At 49.8% G+C, this 15,456-nt stretch overlaps 1 protein-coding gene across 11 annotated transcripts in view; it reads left to right on the top strand.

Annotated features, from left to right (window-relative positions):
• Positions 1-13,087, top strand: part of Rgs9 (regulator of G protein signaling 9) — a 62,559-nt gene extending 49,472 nt beyond the window's left edge. For 4 of the 11 annotated variants that reach the window (XM_010616818.3, XM_010616821.2, XM_010616817.2 and 1 more), the window contains 3 exons: positions 198-315; positions 9,545-10,032; positions 11,257-13,087. In XM_010616818.3, coding sequence (XP_010615120.1) covers positions 198-315; positions 9,545-10,032; positions 11,257-11,407 — 757 coding nt within the window. In that variant the 3' untranslated portion in view covers positions 11,408-13,087. Of the gene's footprint in view, positions 1-197; positions 480-2,792; positions 4,862-9,544; positions 10,033-10,558; positions 10,647-11,256 lie in introns of those variants that run through there. The other 7 variants (XR_004518662.1, XR_004518658.1, XR_004518659.1 and 4 more) reach the window with 6 other exon arrangements.
• Positions 13,088-15,456: the final 2,369 nt, after the last annotated feature.

Raw genomic sequence — 15,456 nt, 5'->3', positions numbered from 1 at the left:
GGTTCTGTCCTCCAAGGCAGGGAGAAAGTAACTTAGGTTAGAGTCGTAGCTCTGAGGACCCTACTTGAGGTTCGCTGGTGAAACAAAGGCACCCATCCAGATGCTGGCTTTCCAGCTCCAACTCCTCCTGGTTGTGGCTGTGGCAGTGGGCAAGAATTGTGGTTTTCCACCAGCCACCGAGGTGTCCTTCCTTGCAGCTCGAGCCTCCCATTTATGCGACGTCACCTGCGCTCCAGCCCAAGCCCTGTGATCCTGAGGCAGCTGGAAGAGGAAGCCAAAGCTCGAGAAGCAGCCAACACAGTGGACATCACCCAGGTCATGAGCAAGCTGGACCGTAGGAGCCGATTCAGAAAAGAGCCTCCTCCTAAATAGATGTGGAGTTCCTGGGGTGGGGTTTGCACTCGGGAGAGCAAACTAAGAAAGGTCAGTCGGAGCCTAGAAGATTCCATTCCCCGGTAGTAGGACGGTAGTGTTAACAGGTTTGTCCCAGATTCTTCTAACTTCCTTTACAGCAGACTTCCTGGCACTGGGGCCACGAGAGCTGATCTCACTCCTGGTCACCAAGGGCCAGGGCTGGTGATGGAAGGGGTTCCCTGACTCAGTTGCTGTGTGCTCCTCTGGTTTAGAAAGCCCCGTAGTGAGAACCATAGGGAAAACAGTCTGCTTTGTGTCCCACTATTCGCTTTGAAAATGACAGAGAAGACTTCTTTCTCCCCATCCCCACAGTACCTTTCTTTCAGGGACATTTGTTTAAAATAGCTTCGTGATGCTTCTCTTCCCATATCTTCAACTTAGACTGAGCTTCTAAATCATTTAGCAACCCAAGATCCCTCCCAGGGGGTGGCTGCAGGGTTGCCCCATAAAAGCATTTCCCTGGGCACCCCCCCCTCCAGCTGCCTGGGGAGGCCCTGCTAGCACCTGTTCTCCCATTGAGCTTGTTCCTAGCCGCCGTTATTTGAGGGCTCGCGGGCTGTCTCCTTCCTGTGTCTCTGTTCCTGTGCGCATATCGCGTGCGTCAGTGGCTTGGAAGAACGAAGCAGCGAGGCCTGAGCAGTCAAGGTGAAATGAGCTGCTGTGAGCATGTTTTTGGCTAAAGAACAAATGCATTTATGTCTTCATTCACGGGAAGGAGAGTGGACGACTGTGACATAAGATAGGATCAAATATACTTTTTGAGATATTTTCTAGATGTGGAGAATTACCTCCTGTCTAGCTACAGGTTAGGGCAGCTCTCTGATCAGGAGCAGAGGAGGAGGACGGTTCAGGCCCCAATCCTGGGAGGTCATTCTTGAAGTGAGGCCTCCACCATGCACCTGTATGCAAGAGAAAGAATGGAAAGTGAGCAAGGGACCAGCCTCATACAGCACAAATACTCAATCATTCACGTTTGTTGGGTACCTACTATGTACCTACTATGGTGAACAACATAAAGACACTGTTTCTTCTTCATGGAGCTTATCGTCTCGGACTGACCAAAAGTCATTTAAGCTAACAGATAGCTGCTGCTCTATAACAAGTGACCACAACTAGAGTCGCATACAGTAGTGTCTACTGTTTGTGCATATGGGTTCATCTCTGTGACTCTGTTGATCTTGGCTGGGCTTCCTTGTAGATCTGGATGGTCAACAGCAGTCTAAGCTGGGGTGAGAGGAGTGAGTCTGCTCTGCTCTATCTGTCTTTCATCTTCTAACAGCCTGGCCTAGACATGATCCCATGACAGCGGCAGAGGCCCAGGGATGCTAGGAGAAATACAAAAGGCTTCACATGGCACCTTCCACCTCATTTTATTGGCCAAAGCAAGTCCCCAAACCAGCCTAGACTGAAGGGTTAGGGAAGTAAATTCTACCTCTTTAGTTTTCTAAAAAGGGCAAATTCCCATGGCAGAAGACGTGGATAAAAGGAAGTATAAAGATTTGGGGCCATCATTATAATTACCAACACAAAAATATATAATAACAAGCTGTTGCCTGTATTCTATAGGAAATGGATACGGTATTGTCATAAAGAAGATGGGGTGTATGGACACTGTGCCTCTTTGAGGCAGTGACATGCAGGTGGAGGATAAAAGAGAGTTGATCAAAGAATGTGGGTCAGGTAGGAAGGGGGTTCTAGGGAGAGGAGACTATGTGGGCACATGTTAGATTGTCCACACAAATCACTGGAGACCTACTCCATGCCAGACAGAGGATCCCATAATCTATGGGAGATCTATGGCTTCATTCCTGGATGGCAAGATTATGTTCCATAGATGTACTTTAAAAATCACTTTTGTGTTAAGATCAGTGGCCAACACCATGCACTTATCAGATGGAGTACATAGTGGTACCAACAAGAGGAAGGATCATATCACAGAAGAAGGATCATATCAGGGATGAAGTGATCCATACTTTCACTGAGGAAACTGGACATCAAAGATTGAATAAAATTTTCCAGGTGGAAGGCAGAGAGCTATAGTTCATAATTTTGGTCTCTCTTCTTCCAGAAATGATTTGAGGCAACTTATAATAGTAAAATACCAGATGAGGGAATTTGTAAAAGGATGGATAGAAAACTAATTTTTAAAGTAGGGCTGAGCACAGTATACCTTACATGTCTGGGTTATCATACCTGAACATTACATTTTTGCAAACGTTAACTTTTGCTCTAAGTGTCTGACAACTACCAAGCCAAAAAGGAAAAAAAAAAAAGAGAGAGAGAGAGAGAGAGAGACAGATTTCTTCCTGAGAAGTCTACCATGACGTGAAATAAAACATTCAAACCTTTCTTGACCTAGATTCTCCCCTGACTCCCAGGTCCCAACAGGAAGTTGAAGATAAAATATGCTTCTGAAAGGAGATTTCTAAACCATTCCTGTTTGAGACCTGAAAGATGCAGAACTGAATAAAACCGTCAGGTGTAATTTCATCAAGTTTACATTTCGGTGGAAAGAGGCAGAAAGTAGATGACAGAGACGTGCTCTAAAGAAACAGAAAGCTGGCGTGAGTAATTCTGAATTGTGGAAGGGAAGTAATTTTAGATGGACTCATTCACCTGGGAGCGACTGCTGAAGATGGTGAGAATGGGCGAGTTCAGGGAGAGAAAAAAAGCTAAGAGAGAGTCTTGGAGTAGGCCCTGTTTTCAAGGTATGGAGAAGGAAGAGTTAAGAGTGGAGGAGAAGAGCTGTCAGAGTGTGCCACACGGGAGATGGTGAGGGTACGAGCGAGTGGTGCGTAGTTATGACACAACAGAGGTTGTGTGTCTTACCCTTTCACTTCCCAGCCTCCCCTGCGGTTAGGTCTGGCCAATGGGCAGTGCTGGGGCTCGGAGCCTGGTGCTCCGTCTCCACCGCAGGCTCTGCTGGGACTTGAGATCATATCAACGTCCACAGAGTGCAGCTGTGAGATGCAGGAGGCCGGCTGGCCCACACTGGACTTATGTGACCAAAATGTGGATCTTGGTTATAAGGCACCACCGAGAGTGAGTTTCTGCAACATGGCTCCTGCTGTCCTGAATCACCAAGGAGGAGTTGAGTGTGTTGAAGACTAGAAGAGGCCACTGGAGCTAGGAACTAGGAAATCACTGGGGACATTTAAGGGGTGCTATCAGTGGAACAGGAAGGGCAGAAGTCAGATGTTATAGTAGGCAGTAAGTCTAGATCACCATTTCAAGAAATTTGGGGTAAAGATGAAGGATGTAGTGGTAACTTGGAAGATTGACAGGGAGCAATTTTTAAAAAGACAGGGTGAAATGGGTGTGTTTATCAGATGAAAGGATGCTTCCAGGGAGACTGGGAAATAAGGCGAGGAATAATTGCCAGGTGTGATGGTGCACCTCTGTATTCCTACGTACTCAGGAGGATGAAACAGAAAGATTGCAGGTTCAAGGCGAGCCTGAGCAACTTTGTAAGACCCAGTCTCAAAATGAAAAAAATAAAAAAATAAAAAGGGCTGGGGATGTAGCTCAGGAGAGTACTTGCCTATCTTACGTGGGGCCCTGGGTTCAGTTCCAGTGCTAAACACACACACACACACACACACACACACACACACACACACACGAAAGAAAGATGATAGGGATTGCTATAGATGGACAGACACACGTGGGGGAGGAGGGAGAGGGAGAGAGAGGGAGAGAAAGAAGAGCTGACGAGAGAAAGGCTGGACTAGATGTACAGGGCTGGATGGGATCAGACCAAATTCCAGATTGGTCTTGGAGGGAACAGTTCATTACCTCCCATCGCACCTCAGAGAGATTGCGTTTGAAAGGAGGAAACTGAAGGCACTTGGGATGAGACCATTTTTCAGGAATGAATGGAATTTGTGGTATTTGATAATCTCAAGGCTGGGGGAGGGCAGTGGGGCTGCAGCAGGAAAGTTCTTGCCAATTCTCGCGGGCCATAGTGTGACACAAAGCCAGGTGGAGCTGAGTGGAGAGGCTGCCAAGCTAGGAGGAGGATGCAGTGTCCCATTTCTTTATCTGGAAACCTTTGTGTGTTTCGAAGGTGAAAGGGGCGGTGGGAGAACTCTAGGGACACTTAGAGTCAGCGGGAAAGAGAGTTAAACAAGCATGAGTGGCCGAGTTATGGGGCAGCCCCACAATGGATTGGGAGGGCACAGCCTGGAGCACTGCCCGTCTGGGGAGGAGCAAAGACTCGGGAGATCAGAGGGGCCCTGAGTCAGTTGATGGTGTACGCTGACCATCGATGCTGGGAAGCCCTGTGCAGTCCCTGACAATGCAGAACTCCACACACTTGTGTGGCTTCCCTGCGTCTCAGCTCCAGACAGCAGCCCATCAGCTCCTTTCCACTCTTAGTCCTGCCTCCTCCCCAAATGTAAGAGTCTGCCAGTGTTCTGCTCTTCAGTCCTGGAATCCACCGGGAGAGTCTCACGTTTCACAGGAAAGGGGGCACAGGTCCCTACCTCGGTCTGAGGTCTCACAAGGATGTCCGTGGATGCCGTCGCAGCTCTAGCAGGTGGCAGCTGTTTCTGCTAACTTCATTACCATGAGTCCAACCTTACAGCGGCCCCATGGGCCCTTCTGGATCTCAAATGGTGTCGGAATAATATTTATGTGGACAGTATGATTGGTGTATTTAAATAATGATAATAGTCTCTATTATGCCACATACGTAGGCCCATCTTAACTCCTTGTGTCATATAGTTTAGCCACCATAACCATGGAGTACACATCTTATGTGAGAATACGTTATTCTCTAATATGCCAGGATTCCCTCAATAGCAGTTCATTTTCCAGCTTGACTTTTAGAGAAAAGACCGCTTCCTCCAAGTGAAGGTTAGAGAAAATATAAGGATCAGGGATAAAAAATAAGAGTAAAGTGCTTAGGACCGTGTCTGGGGTGTGTAAGTGCTCAGTAGGTGGGAGCTGCTTGTATCATCATCACCATCCTCAGCAGCATCATCGCTATCAATATGACCCATTTTACTGTCACCGCCATCCCCTCTCCCATCCCCACGCTGCTGTTACACGACCACCACGACCACTTCCGCCACCACCATCACCGCCGCACTGCCTGTCAACAGCACCGCTGCAACTGTGACCATCGCCACCGCCACGACTGTTCCCACCGCCGCCGCCACCACCGTGGTCCCTGTCACCGTCACATCCGACATCACCACCATTGGAGTTGATGTCATGTCCCCACCTGGGGGTTCTTGGAGAGATCAGTGCAGTGACTTGAGCCGTGATCCTGAAGTTTGTGGCTGAAGTAAGGGTCAGTTTCCAATGGGAAGGTCTTGTGCTGGACTGTGCCAAACGGGGTGACTCAGGAGAAACGCCAACGTCATCCCAGGGGAGTTTGCCCGAAGGAGCCAGCCTTGCTTGTTTGCTTTTGGGGAGTTGGGAAAGGAAGAACAGGGAAGACTAGAAGTGGGACACTGTGACCTTCATGCTGACCCTAAATTTGACACTTAAGTCCACATCCTGCTCCCAGGAAGGGATTTCAGACTATGGGTTCTCAGCCACTTGCAGTGGACAGAAAAATCAGTCGCATCTCTGCACCATCTGCTTTGCCTCCCATTACAATGATCGTGTTCTCCTGTTAATGTACCTGATCCATTTCATGCTTCTTCCCTCCTTTCCTGGTTCCCTCGCACAATAAAAAAGCAGTATGCAACAACAGAAAGATCCAGCTGCCCTCTACTTTGTCTGTGTCCTGTCACATTTCTTTGTCACATGTCTTGCATGTCGCTGCTTTGCTGCCATATACCAGTGCGAGGTGGGGCTCGAGCCACAGGCCTCTGTGTAGGGGCCAAGGTAGATCTGTAGTTACCCGGTGGGAGGGAGTAGAAAAAGCATCCTGCTTAGAGTATCCTGGTCCACCTGGACTAATGGCCATTTGCTCAGAAGAAAAGACCGTATCGGGCCAGGTCAGTGGAAAAAGATAGTGATCACCTTTCTTTACCTGTCTTGCCATTCATCCTGGAATAAAGAAAGTGCTGAGGGAGAAGAAGGATAGGGACAAGGGAGAGACGGGAGGGGTGCAGAATTAGGGGAGGGCGTGTAGTCCTGAGATGTAGGATCTTGGGCAATTTGCGCCTGCTCTATGAACTTCAGTTTTTTTTTCTCTCTCTCTCTAAAGTGGGATTGTAGCAGGAATTTCTCATAAATTGTATGGGAGCGGGATTTTAGTTAAGAAACCCAGTGGGTGTGGGTGTGTACCACTTTGACACCTCTCTACTTTCTCTGATGAAATCTTTTTCCTAGTTTGGGTATTTTTTGCCCCACTTTCTTTTTTTTTTTTTTTCCATGAACAAATGCAGACTTTATTTCCCCTGGAATATACATAGAATTATACAGCACCAAACGTCTGAGAGAAGAATTTGTGAGGTGCTAAAAAGAAAATATACCTTTATATTCATCTTCTGAAACACTGATTTGTCAGTATCAGAAGGCTGTAAACTTTGTATTAGTATTATAATCTACAACACAAGTTTTGTAAGCATCTGACAGAGAATGAAGTATTAATTCTATTCTGATGTCACTGGGTTGAAATATACATAAGTTCCACAAAAGTTAACAAAGGCAGGGCCAAGGATTTAGCTCACTGGTTTCGCCGCCTGCCTTGCAAGCAGAGGGACCTGAGTTAAACCCCCAGTAGCCCCCCCCAAAAAAAGTTAACAAAGACTGATGCTCTTAAAGATGCAAAGTGTAAAGAGAATAAGCATTATGGTGTGCCATGATTAAGTTACTTTCTAAAAAGGAAAAATCAACAAATTACAATTTGCCCCACTTTTCTAGATCCCAAGTCCTATCTGAACTCCACAGGCAAAGAGAAGGCAGCGTGGAAACAGCACAGACTCGGGCTCAGCTTCTCATGTAGGCGTGGGTTTCGTTTTCCACTGCTGTGTGACAAATGACCACAAACAGTATTTATTAACTGACAGGCATCTAGGTGAGACTTGGCTGGCGTCTTAGTCGTGAGAATCCTCTTGAGCCTTACTGTTGCGTTTTCTGAAATTGGGTGGCTGTAGATTCAGTGTGTCTGGCAGGTCTAGTAGATGCTTAATAGATCATTTAGAAATCCCATTTCCCCTAGCAGTTGTCTTTCAATGCTTCCTCCAGGTCCAGCTCTCTCCCCTGTTGTGGTTCTTGGGAGAGAGGACTCCAGCTGGAGCTGCACTGCCCTGCAGAAGGGAAGGGCTGTAGAAGCTTACTGGTCTCGTGGCACGTCAGAGCGTGTGTCCCCAAACCCAGAGTCCCCTTCAGTGGGGCTGGCTGAGGCCAGGATCTGCTCTTATAACCAGCACCCTGGGGCATCTGAAATGGCTGCTCCTGGAGCCATGCAGGGACACCTGGCCCGAGGCTCTGCACACAGACTCATGTTAGCGAGTTTGATGTCAAGGCCGCCCTTCCATACCCACAGTTTCTTGGCTTCTCAAAGCATGAGTTTCTTCACCTGTGAAATGGGGATAATGGTGAATTGCCTTACTGAGAAGCTCTGGGGAGTAAATGCAATAATCTGTAATCAGAAGTAAAGTGCTCAGCCCAGCACCTAAGCTAAAACATGCTAAGCTTTTGCTGCATGTTTTTCAAAAGCGATGATTATCATTAGTGTAATAATCCAGTCGCTCTCAGCTTGGCCCTGGCTCCTACCTGTGGGAATCCAGGCAGCAGAGCGGCAGCCCCAGCTGCTATTTGGGAATGGGATCATGGTTGGACTTCAGGGAGCCCACGTGGAGAATGGAGACCCTTTCCATCCTACCCAGACTTCTCGACCTCTACGGCCCCCTGGCCTTTCTCTTCCTCCAAAAGGAGTTCTTAGGTGAGGCTGCCTCTCCTGTTCCATTTGAGCCTGGCCCCTCACATGTCCTGGAAGCCAGACCTCACTGTGCAGAGGCCAGCCGCCCCTGTCCAGAACTGGCCATCCTCCCTCAGCCGCGGGGCAGTGCTTTGCTGGGGGTGGGGAGGAGACAGGAAGAAGCCACTGAGCAGAACGTCCCAGTGTTTGTTTCAAAGAAGGCCTGTTCACTGCAATCATTTTCAATTCTTTCTCAGTGGTGGCATTGGTCCAACTGTGCCGTACACCTGATCTGCCCCAGAACCTCTATCCATGCTGGGCTTTGACCGGCATGTGGCTGCAGCAGGCCTTTGCGGGGGAACTCGGCAAGCCCAAGCCATTAGGCTGTCTCTGCTGCAAGGGGAAGAGCCTCGTTGGAATTCTTGATCTTTCCTTTGTCAGCTTAAACAAAGCTCCTTCAGGCTCTGTGAGCTGAAAATGTGCCACATCCACCATCCCGCCCAAACACTCAGGGTGGGGGCCACAGTAGGCCGGGAGGCCGAGATCCTCAGCCCTCGAATATTGGGCAACTCTTCACCCTGTATAGCCTGCTTCCTTCTGGCCAACATGCCCAGGTTCTACACTCAGCCTTTCCTCCCACGGTTCCTCAGTAGGTCCTGTCAGGGTGGACATGGACAGGTTTCAGGACAAGGTAAGGTCTCTATCTGGAAGAGGCAGCAAGGCATAAGCTGGGAAGACTTGTGCCATCTCCCTGGCTCTGTCAAAGTGGTAACTCTCTCCAGACGGGCCAAGGATGGAGGTGAGGTGACAAGGAGTAGGGCGAGGTTGAGATGTTTTTCATTTGGGGACTGGCGTGAGGAGTGATTGAGAATCATCCTGGCTACACACCAGCACCCCAGGCCTGGAAGGAGGGTAGTTTGTGCCCCCGGGGTAACGCTGTCTCTTCAAAGGGACTGTGGTCAGGGCTCAGGGACAGACGAGACAGGTGGAGGGATGATCTGGAATGAGGCCTCCAAGTGGCTGTGCCACGGTCACACCTGGCTTTGCGAACTTCCCAGCTAAAGGGACTGTGGTCAGGGCTCAGGGACAGACGAGACAGGTGGAGGGATGATCTGGAATGAGGCCTCCAAATGGCTGTGCCACGGTCACACTTGGCTTTGGGACCACTTCCCAGCCCGCCAGGGAGGCAGCCCTACCAGGCCTGAACTCTTGGCATCGGAAGGGCCTGAGTTAGCAGAGGACAGCTGGGGGCCCTGGTGACCAGGACCACAAATTCCCCACTGAGCTCTCTCCCTTTCTCCTCCACAGCCAGGCCAGCACATGGCTCCCAGCCCCCACCTAGCTGTGTACACCGGGACCTGCGTGCCGCCGCCCTCTCCTTCCGGCCCCTTCTCCCCCTCCTGCCCCTCCCCCCGGAGGCCTTTCCGTTCACCCAGCCGCTTCATCCGGCGGCCCAGCAGCACCATCTGCCCCTCACCCATTCAGGTGGCCCTGGAGAGCTCCTCGGGCTTGGAGTCCAAGGGGGAGGCCAGCTGGTCCAGTGCCCACCGCGGGCCCCTGGCTACCGAGGGCACTGAGGTCTCCGCTGACTGCCCTGGGGCTCGAGGCCAGCCCAGGGCCCCCACCAAGGTCCGCGCAGCTCTGCCCTTCAGCAGGTTCCTGAGAAGGGGCTGCCTGGCCTCACCTGTCTTTGCCCGGCTCTCGCCCAAGTGCCCTGCTGTGTCCCATGGCAAGGTGCAGCCCCTGGGGGACGTGGGCCAGCAGCTGCCGAGGCTGAAACCCAAGAGAGTGACCAAGTAAGAAGCAGCAGGGGTTGGCTGTGAGTGTGGACGGGAGCTCTGTGGTGTGACTGTGCTCTGGGTGGATCATGGGGAAGACCCCGGGGAACTGAACCACAAGTGGGCTGCTGACACCCCTGGGTCACTAGAAAGCCTCTGGAAACCCAGTCCTGTCCTCCGTTTTCTTGAGAAGGAGAAGAAGGGACAGGTGTCTTTCTTTCTCATTTTTAATTCCCTGTCCATGCTCTTGCCTCTACCCTGCCTCCCTGCAGGGCATATTAATCTTGTAAATTTGTGGCATTTGTAAGGGGCAGGAAAGACTGGTGGCTGCTGTGGGGACCACAGGTGGTGAGACCCTAAGGCAAGTTCCAGTGACATCTGAGCCCCTCCCTCATCCTAGGTGCCCTTACCTCCTGGTCTCCAGCATCCAGCCACAGACTTCCTTAGAGGAGCTGGCAGGGATCCTTAATGCAGCACTGGTTTCTGTGACAATGACATTGTCCAGAGTTGGCCTGAGCAGTGGCCCCTCCTTATTCCACTCCAGGTGGTCCTGCAAGTCTGACCTCTGAGAAGTCCAGGTGCTCTGACACAGCCACCAGAGGCAGAGGAGAGAGAGCCGAATTGCAGACAATGTAAAACCAAGAACCAGCCCCAGCCTTATGGGTTTTGGGTGGACAGGGGGACCCCTGAAGCAATCAATCCAGCTCCTGTGTTTGGCCATGCCTGGGCTTGGAGAAGGAAGGTTGCTCCTGCCCCTGTCTATCACATGGGGGAGCACGAGGGAAAGACAGCTCTGAAGCCTTAGGAGGGGTCAGGATCCAGTGTGAGTATGTCTGCTGACCTTCCCCACTGGCCCTGTGGAGGGAATGGGTTAGCTTGGTGGCCACTGTCATGCCTCACATGTGGGCATAGGGCTTTTAAAAGGCTCTCTTCCCTGGGGCCACCATGTCCTCAGAAGGGAGTCCAAAGGGATTGAGAATTATGTACTGCTATGTCCTACAGAAACACCCTGAATTCATCAAAATCCTACACTTTCAAGCCCTTCAAAAAAGAAAAGAATTATCTTTAGTTTAGCGGGAAAGTAGGCATCCCCGATAAGGGGATCCTCCCCGGCCAATGGCAGCACACCCGAACTTTGGTAAATGCCCCTGTTGTGCTGGTCTTCCCTCAGGCTGTCGGGATTCTTTGGAGATTAGCTGTCCGCCTGCTCTTTCATCACTTGCTTTTCTTTTGTGTCTGAAGCTTTTTCCAGATCAAAATGGATGTGCCTACAGACATCGGGCCTTTCCTGATGGACTCAGATGACACAGGGACAGGAGAGTCTGGGGACCGGAACACAGAGAAGGAGGTCATCTGCCCCTGGGAGAGCCTGGCCTCGGGAAAGGCAGGCTGAGCTGGTGCCATGGCCCAGGAAGGTGCTCCTGGAAGACACTGCTAGACAAGGCCATGGGGTGCACTTGCTCTCAAACCTAAGTGCGTTAGGATGAAGTTGGAGGCTGGTGAGCCTAGGTAGGATGTGGTGATGAGTGCTCCGGCTGGCTCCCAACGGCCATCCCTTCCTTTCCCTTGACTTTCCTTTGCTTGGCCAGAAACGCATGTGGACCAGAAGTTCCTTGCTGCCTTAAAACTAATAAAAGGATGAATTGGAAGAGTTTCTTGGATTGGACTATTAGCATGTGCCCAGCGTTAGTAGTTATTCAGGAGCTAAATTCACATCTTCTTCAGTTTTGTGACTAAAGGACTTTGAGTCCTCTCAAGAGGTCTCCCTTCCTGTCTACATGGGTTTGGGAATGATGTTTTGCCAGCTGAGCTGCGGGGGACAGCCGGGGGAAGGCACACTCTTAGAGCACCAGATCGCTCAAGAAGTTGGCACCAAAGCAGGGTTTGTTGGGGAAAGCACCGGAGAGGATAAATGGCTGGGAACTGAAGAAGAAGGTGGGAGGATCTGGCCTGGTGCAGATCTGACCTCGGGTATGGAGGTAGGGAGCAGAAAAGTGTCTGGTGGCAGCACAGTTGAAGGGAGATGTGGTTAGGCCACCATGTGAACGTACTGAGTCCAAGTCATCGTCAGAAGAGTCTTGCAGGTCCTCACAATGAGCCTGCAGTGGCATTCCTGTTGTGCATGGTCACCAGCTGGGAGCCCTCTGCGGGAAGCCTCGCCCCCCGCAAGGTCGTGCTGGTGGGTCATGTTCCACAGCAACTGGGTCGTCAGCTCATCTGCATTAGGCACTCTGGACACCATTTTAATGTCTGTTGTGCTGGGCTTGTGGGTGCTTCCAGATGTGTGGGTTTTGGCTGCCCCTTCCACCTCTTCTCCCAAGTAGTCATCCAGTGTGGATTTATTCCTGAGCCCCTTCTGTGTGCTCAGGCTGTGCTAGGCCTGGGGATGTGCCTGAGTGTAGGACTCCTTGTGCCATAGATTCATCATCTCCTGATTCCCAACCTGGTTGATTTTGTTCCTCAGGGGACATTGGGCATGTCTGGAGTCATTTGTGGTTGTCGCAAATGGGGTGGAAGGTGAGGGTTACTGCTGGCATCTAGTAGGTAGAGGTTAAGGGTGCTTCTAAACATCCTACAATGCATAGCACCCCCTACCCCCATAACAAAAGATTGTCTGTCCAACAATGCCACTGTTAAGAAATCCTGGACTAGAGGTTACAAATGACGTAGCAGTTACAAATGTCTCTGGTTTCTGCCTCAGCCCTGAAGGATTGCCCCAGAGGATCCGACTGGGACCATAATTGGTATAGACAGTGGGTTGAGATTAAGACCTACATGGTAAATAAAACATTTCTTAAAAGTCGCATGAAAAGCCCTCAAAGGGGGGAAAAATTCCAGTGTTTTGTAAATCACTTGTTCTGCTCCTGCCCTGGAAAACTCAATTAGCAGATAAGAGCCCCTGACCTGCTGTTAACCTCTGACAGCTTATTTTATCTAAGCTGTAAATACTGGGGCTGTGGAATCATCTCTGCACACTTCTAAAAATGAATGTTGGGATGACTGAGCACTCTGCGAGGATGAAGCAGGAAGATTGCAAACTCGAGCCCAGCCTGGGCAACTTAGTGACTTAGACCCTGGCTCAAAAATAAAAAATTTCAAAAGCCAAGAAATACAATTCTATGTTGAAATCTATTCCTGAAAAACAAAAACAAAAACAATAAAAATGAATGTTGAGCAGGTATGTGGCCCAAACTCTGACCTGCTGATCCTTGTAGGATAACCATACAATCTTCTATACTTCAGGGGTGTTGCCCATTTTAAATTCTCCCAAATCTACTCCACTTGGCTCATCGAATAGTTACTCGTCGAGGGCTAAGGAAACTTTTCTCCCAGGATGTGATTGAAATAGTGTGGGTCTTTAATGGGAGAGAAATGGGTTGGTTAAATAGATGACTTTATTTGTAAAGCTGGTCTAAAACAAATTAAAAGTGAGGGCAAACCAAACCCTTAGTTTGCTGCTAGCCAGTATGCCAAGAAATAAGGGGCCTCCCAACCTGGATTTGGATGCTAGTCTTTATCGTGCTCCACTTCTAAACCCCCAAGGTTCTGTAGAGAACCAAGTCTTGCTGGCTCCCAGCAGCAATGACAGAAGGCTCCAGAAATCTCTGGTTGGATTAGGTAAGGTGTAATTTAAAATCAGTTGAAATAGACCCGAGAAGGAAGGGGTCCAAATATGTGGGAGTTTTCGTGTCTCTGTCACAGTTGCCCAAAGACAGGAGGCTATGCTAGGACAAACAGAGTACAAGGAAGATAGAAGATGCAGGTATAACATTTTCTTTTTAATCCTTGTTGCTCTCCCCTTTCTCTAGTTATAGATATGATGATTCTTTATCTTGTGTGGACATTAGAAAGCATGGAGAAACTTGATAGATCTGGCCCTGCCACCCCCTGTCCAATCAGGCCAGAATTTCTGAATCTGATTCCTGGTATCAGGACTTTTAAAGAGTCTTTTAATATCCTGACTAGGTTGAGAACCACTGCTCTGAGGTAGGAATGAAGCATCCCCTCAGCTATGTCCAAACACAGGAGGAAGTGGTAGGAAGGCAGCTGCTTCTAAATTCACAGCCAGAAGTAGCCTGCGTACTTTCCTCTCCCATCCCATTGGTCAGCACCTGGTCATGTGGCCTCTCCTCGCCGCAAAGAGTCTGGGATGTGTAGTCTTTAGTCAGACCAATTTATGAGCAGCCAAATTTCCAGAGGTTCAAACACTGGGAAGGAAGATAAGGCAAATGGCTATTGGTAGACACTTGGTCTCTCCCACACTGGAACTATCACATAGTCTTGGGGGAATGAAAATATATTGGAAATGGGGGAATATGAGAGACAAAGCAAAAGGGGATAGGAAGACTGGTTAGGGTTTGTTTCTTTTCTTTTTGCCAAATATTTGGTAAGTGCCTAACAATGCAACCACACTGTTTTTCATGATGGAGTGGCTTTTCACTCAGTGCAGATGTGAAACTGCATGTCATAATCCAAGTGTGCTACTAGGAGCAAAGCCCATTCCCTCACAGAACTGCTCTTTTTGCTCTGAAGCAAGCTGGAGGACTCTGACTTGCGAGTTCCTGGTGCAACATAAGATGTGAGTTCTGTGAGTCTTGCCTGGTCCCTTTACAGTTTGGGATAGCACCTTAATTTCTTCTGCTAACTAGGGGTGTCAGTGTGATCTTCCTCATGGGGTTACCTGGAAGCACACAGGATGATACAGCCCATGTAGAGCCCTGGGAAATCCTTTGCGTAGCTTAAGAGAGGGCAAAGCCCCAGTGTGTGAGCTTGTGACTTCCAGATCTCTGCCTTTTCTAGGCCTGTCCCCCTGCCCAGTATGCTGTTTCATAATGGGCAGGTGGTTGGCACCAACTGTCTGTGCTCAGACTTCAGGGGCACAGCAGAAAGAGGGCAGAAAGAACTCTATTTTAATATCTTATTACATTAGTCAGTGTCCCGGGAATGTGCTTATTTGCTTTCTCTTGACAATCAACAAGCAGAGCATTCCGCCAGGGGCCCCTAGGTGTTTACCCCTTTGTTCTCTGGAAAGGGCACCCTGGACCCATGTGAGGCTGTGTGTTCATGGAGCCCCAGGGGAAGCCATGCTGCTTGGGACTGCCAAGGAGCCTGTGCTGGCTGCACACCCGAGGAGTTCTGGTGCTCAGCAGATGGGCTGGGGTCGATGAGAGGACCAAGAGCTGACTTAGCAACGCATCCAACTCAGGCCCAGCTCTCCAGGCAGGGAGGTTGTTTCCTTCTCACACTTCACCAGAAGAGGGAGTCAGAGGCTCACCGATCCCGAAAGAGAGGCATCTGGGATTTATCCCGCTAGATTTCAGAGGCCTGTGCTGCAAAGGCAGGAAGAGGATCGAGAGAGTACTTTCCTTCTTGGAACGCCTGGAAAGATTGTGGGGGGCAGCGAGAGAACAGGGCCTCTACTGGGCACTTTGTCCTCCTGTC

The sequence above is a fragment of the Fukomys damarensis genome, unplaced genomic scaffold (genome assembly GCF_012274545.1).
Source record: "Fukomys damarensis isolate Sample0158 unplaced genomic scaffold, DMR_v1.0_HiC HiC_scaffold_23, whole genome shotgun sequence".
NCBI lineage: Eukaryota > Metazoa > Chordata > Mammalia > Rodentia > Bathyergidae > Fukomys > Fukomys damarensis.
The sequence above is the reverse complement of the archived record's forward strand: the minus strand, read 5'-3'. Positions and strand labels throughout refer to the sequence as shown.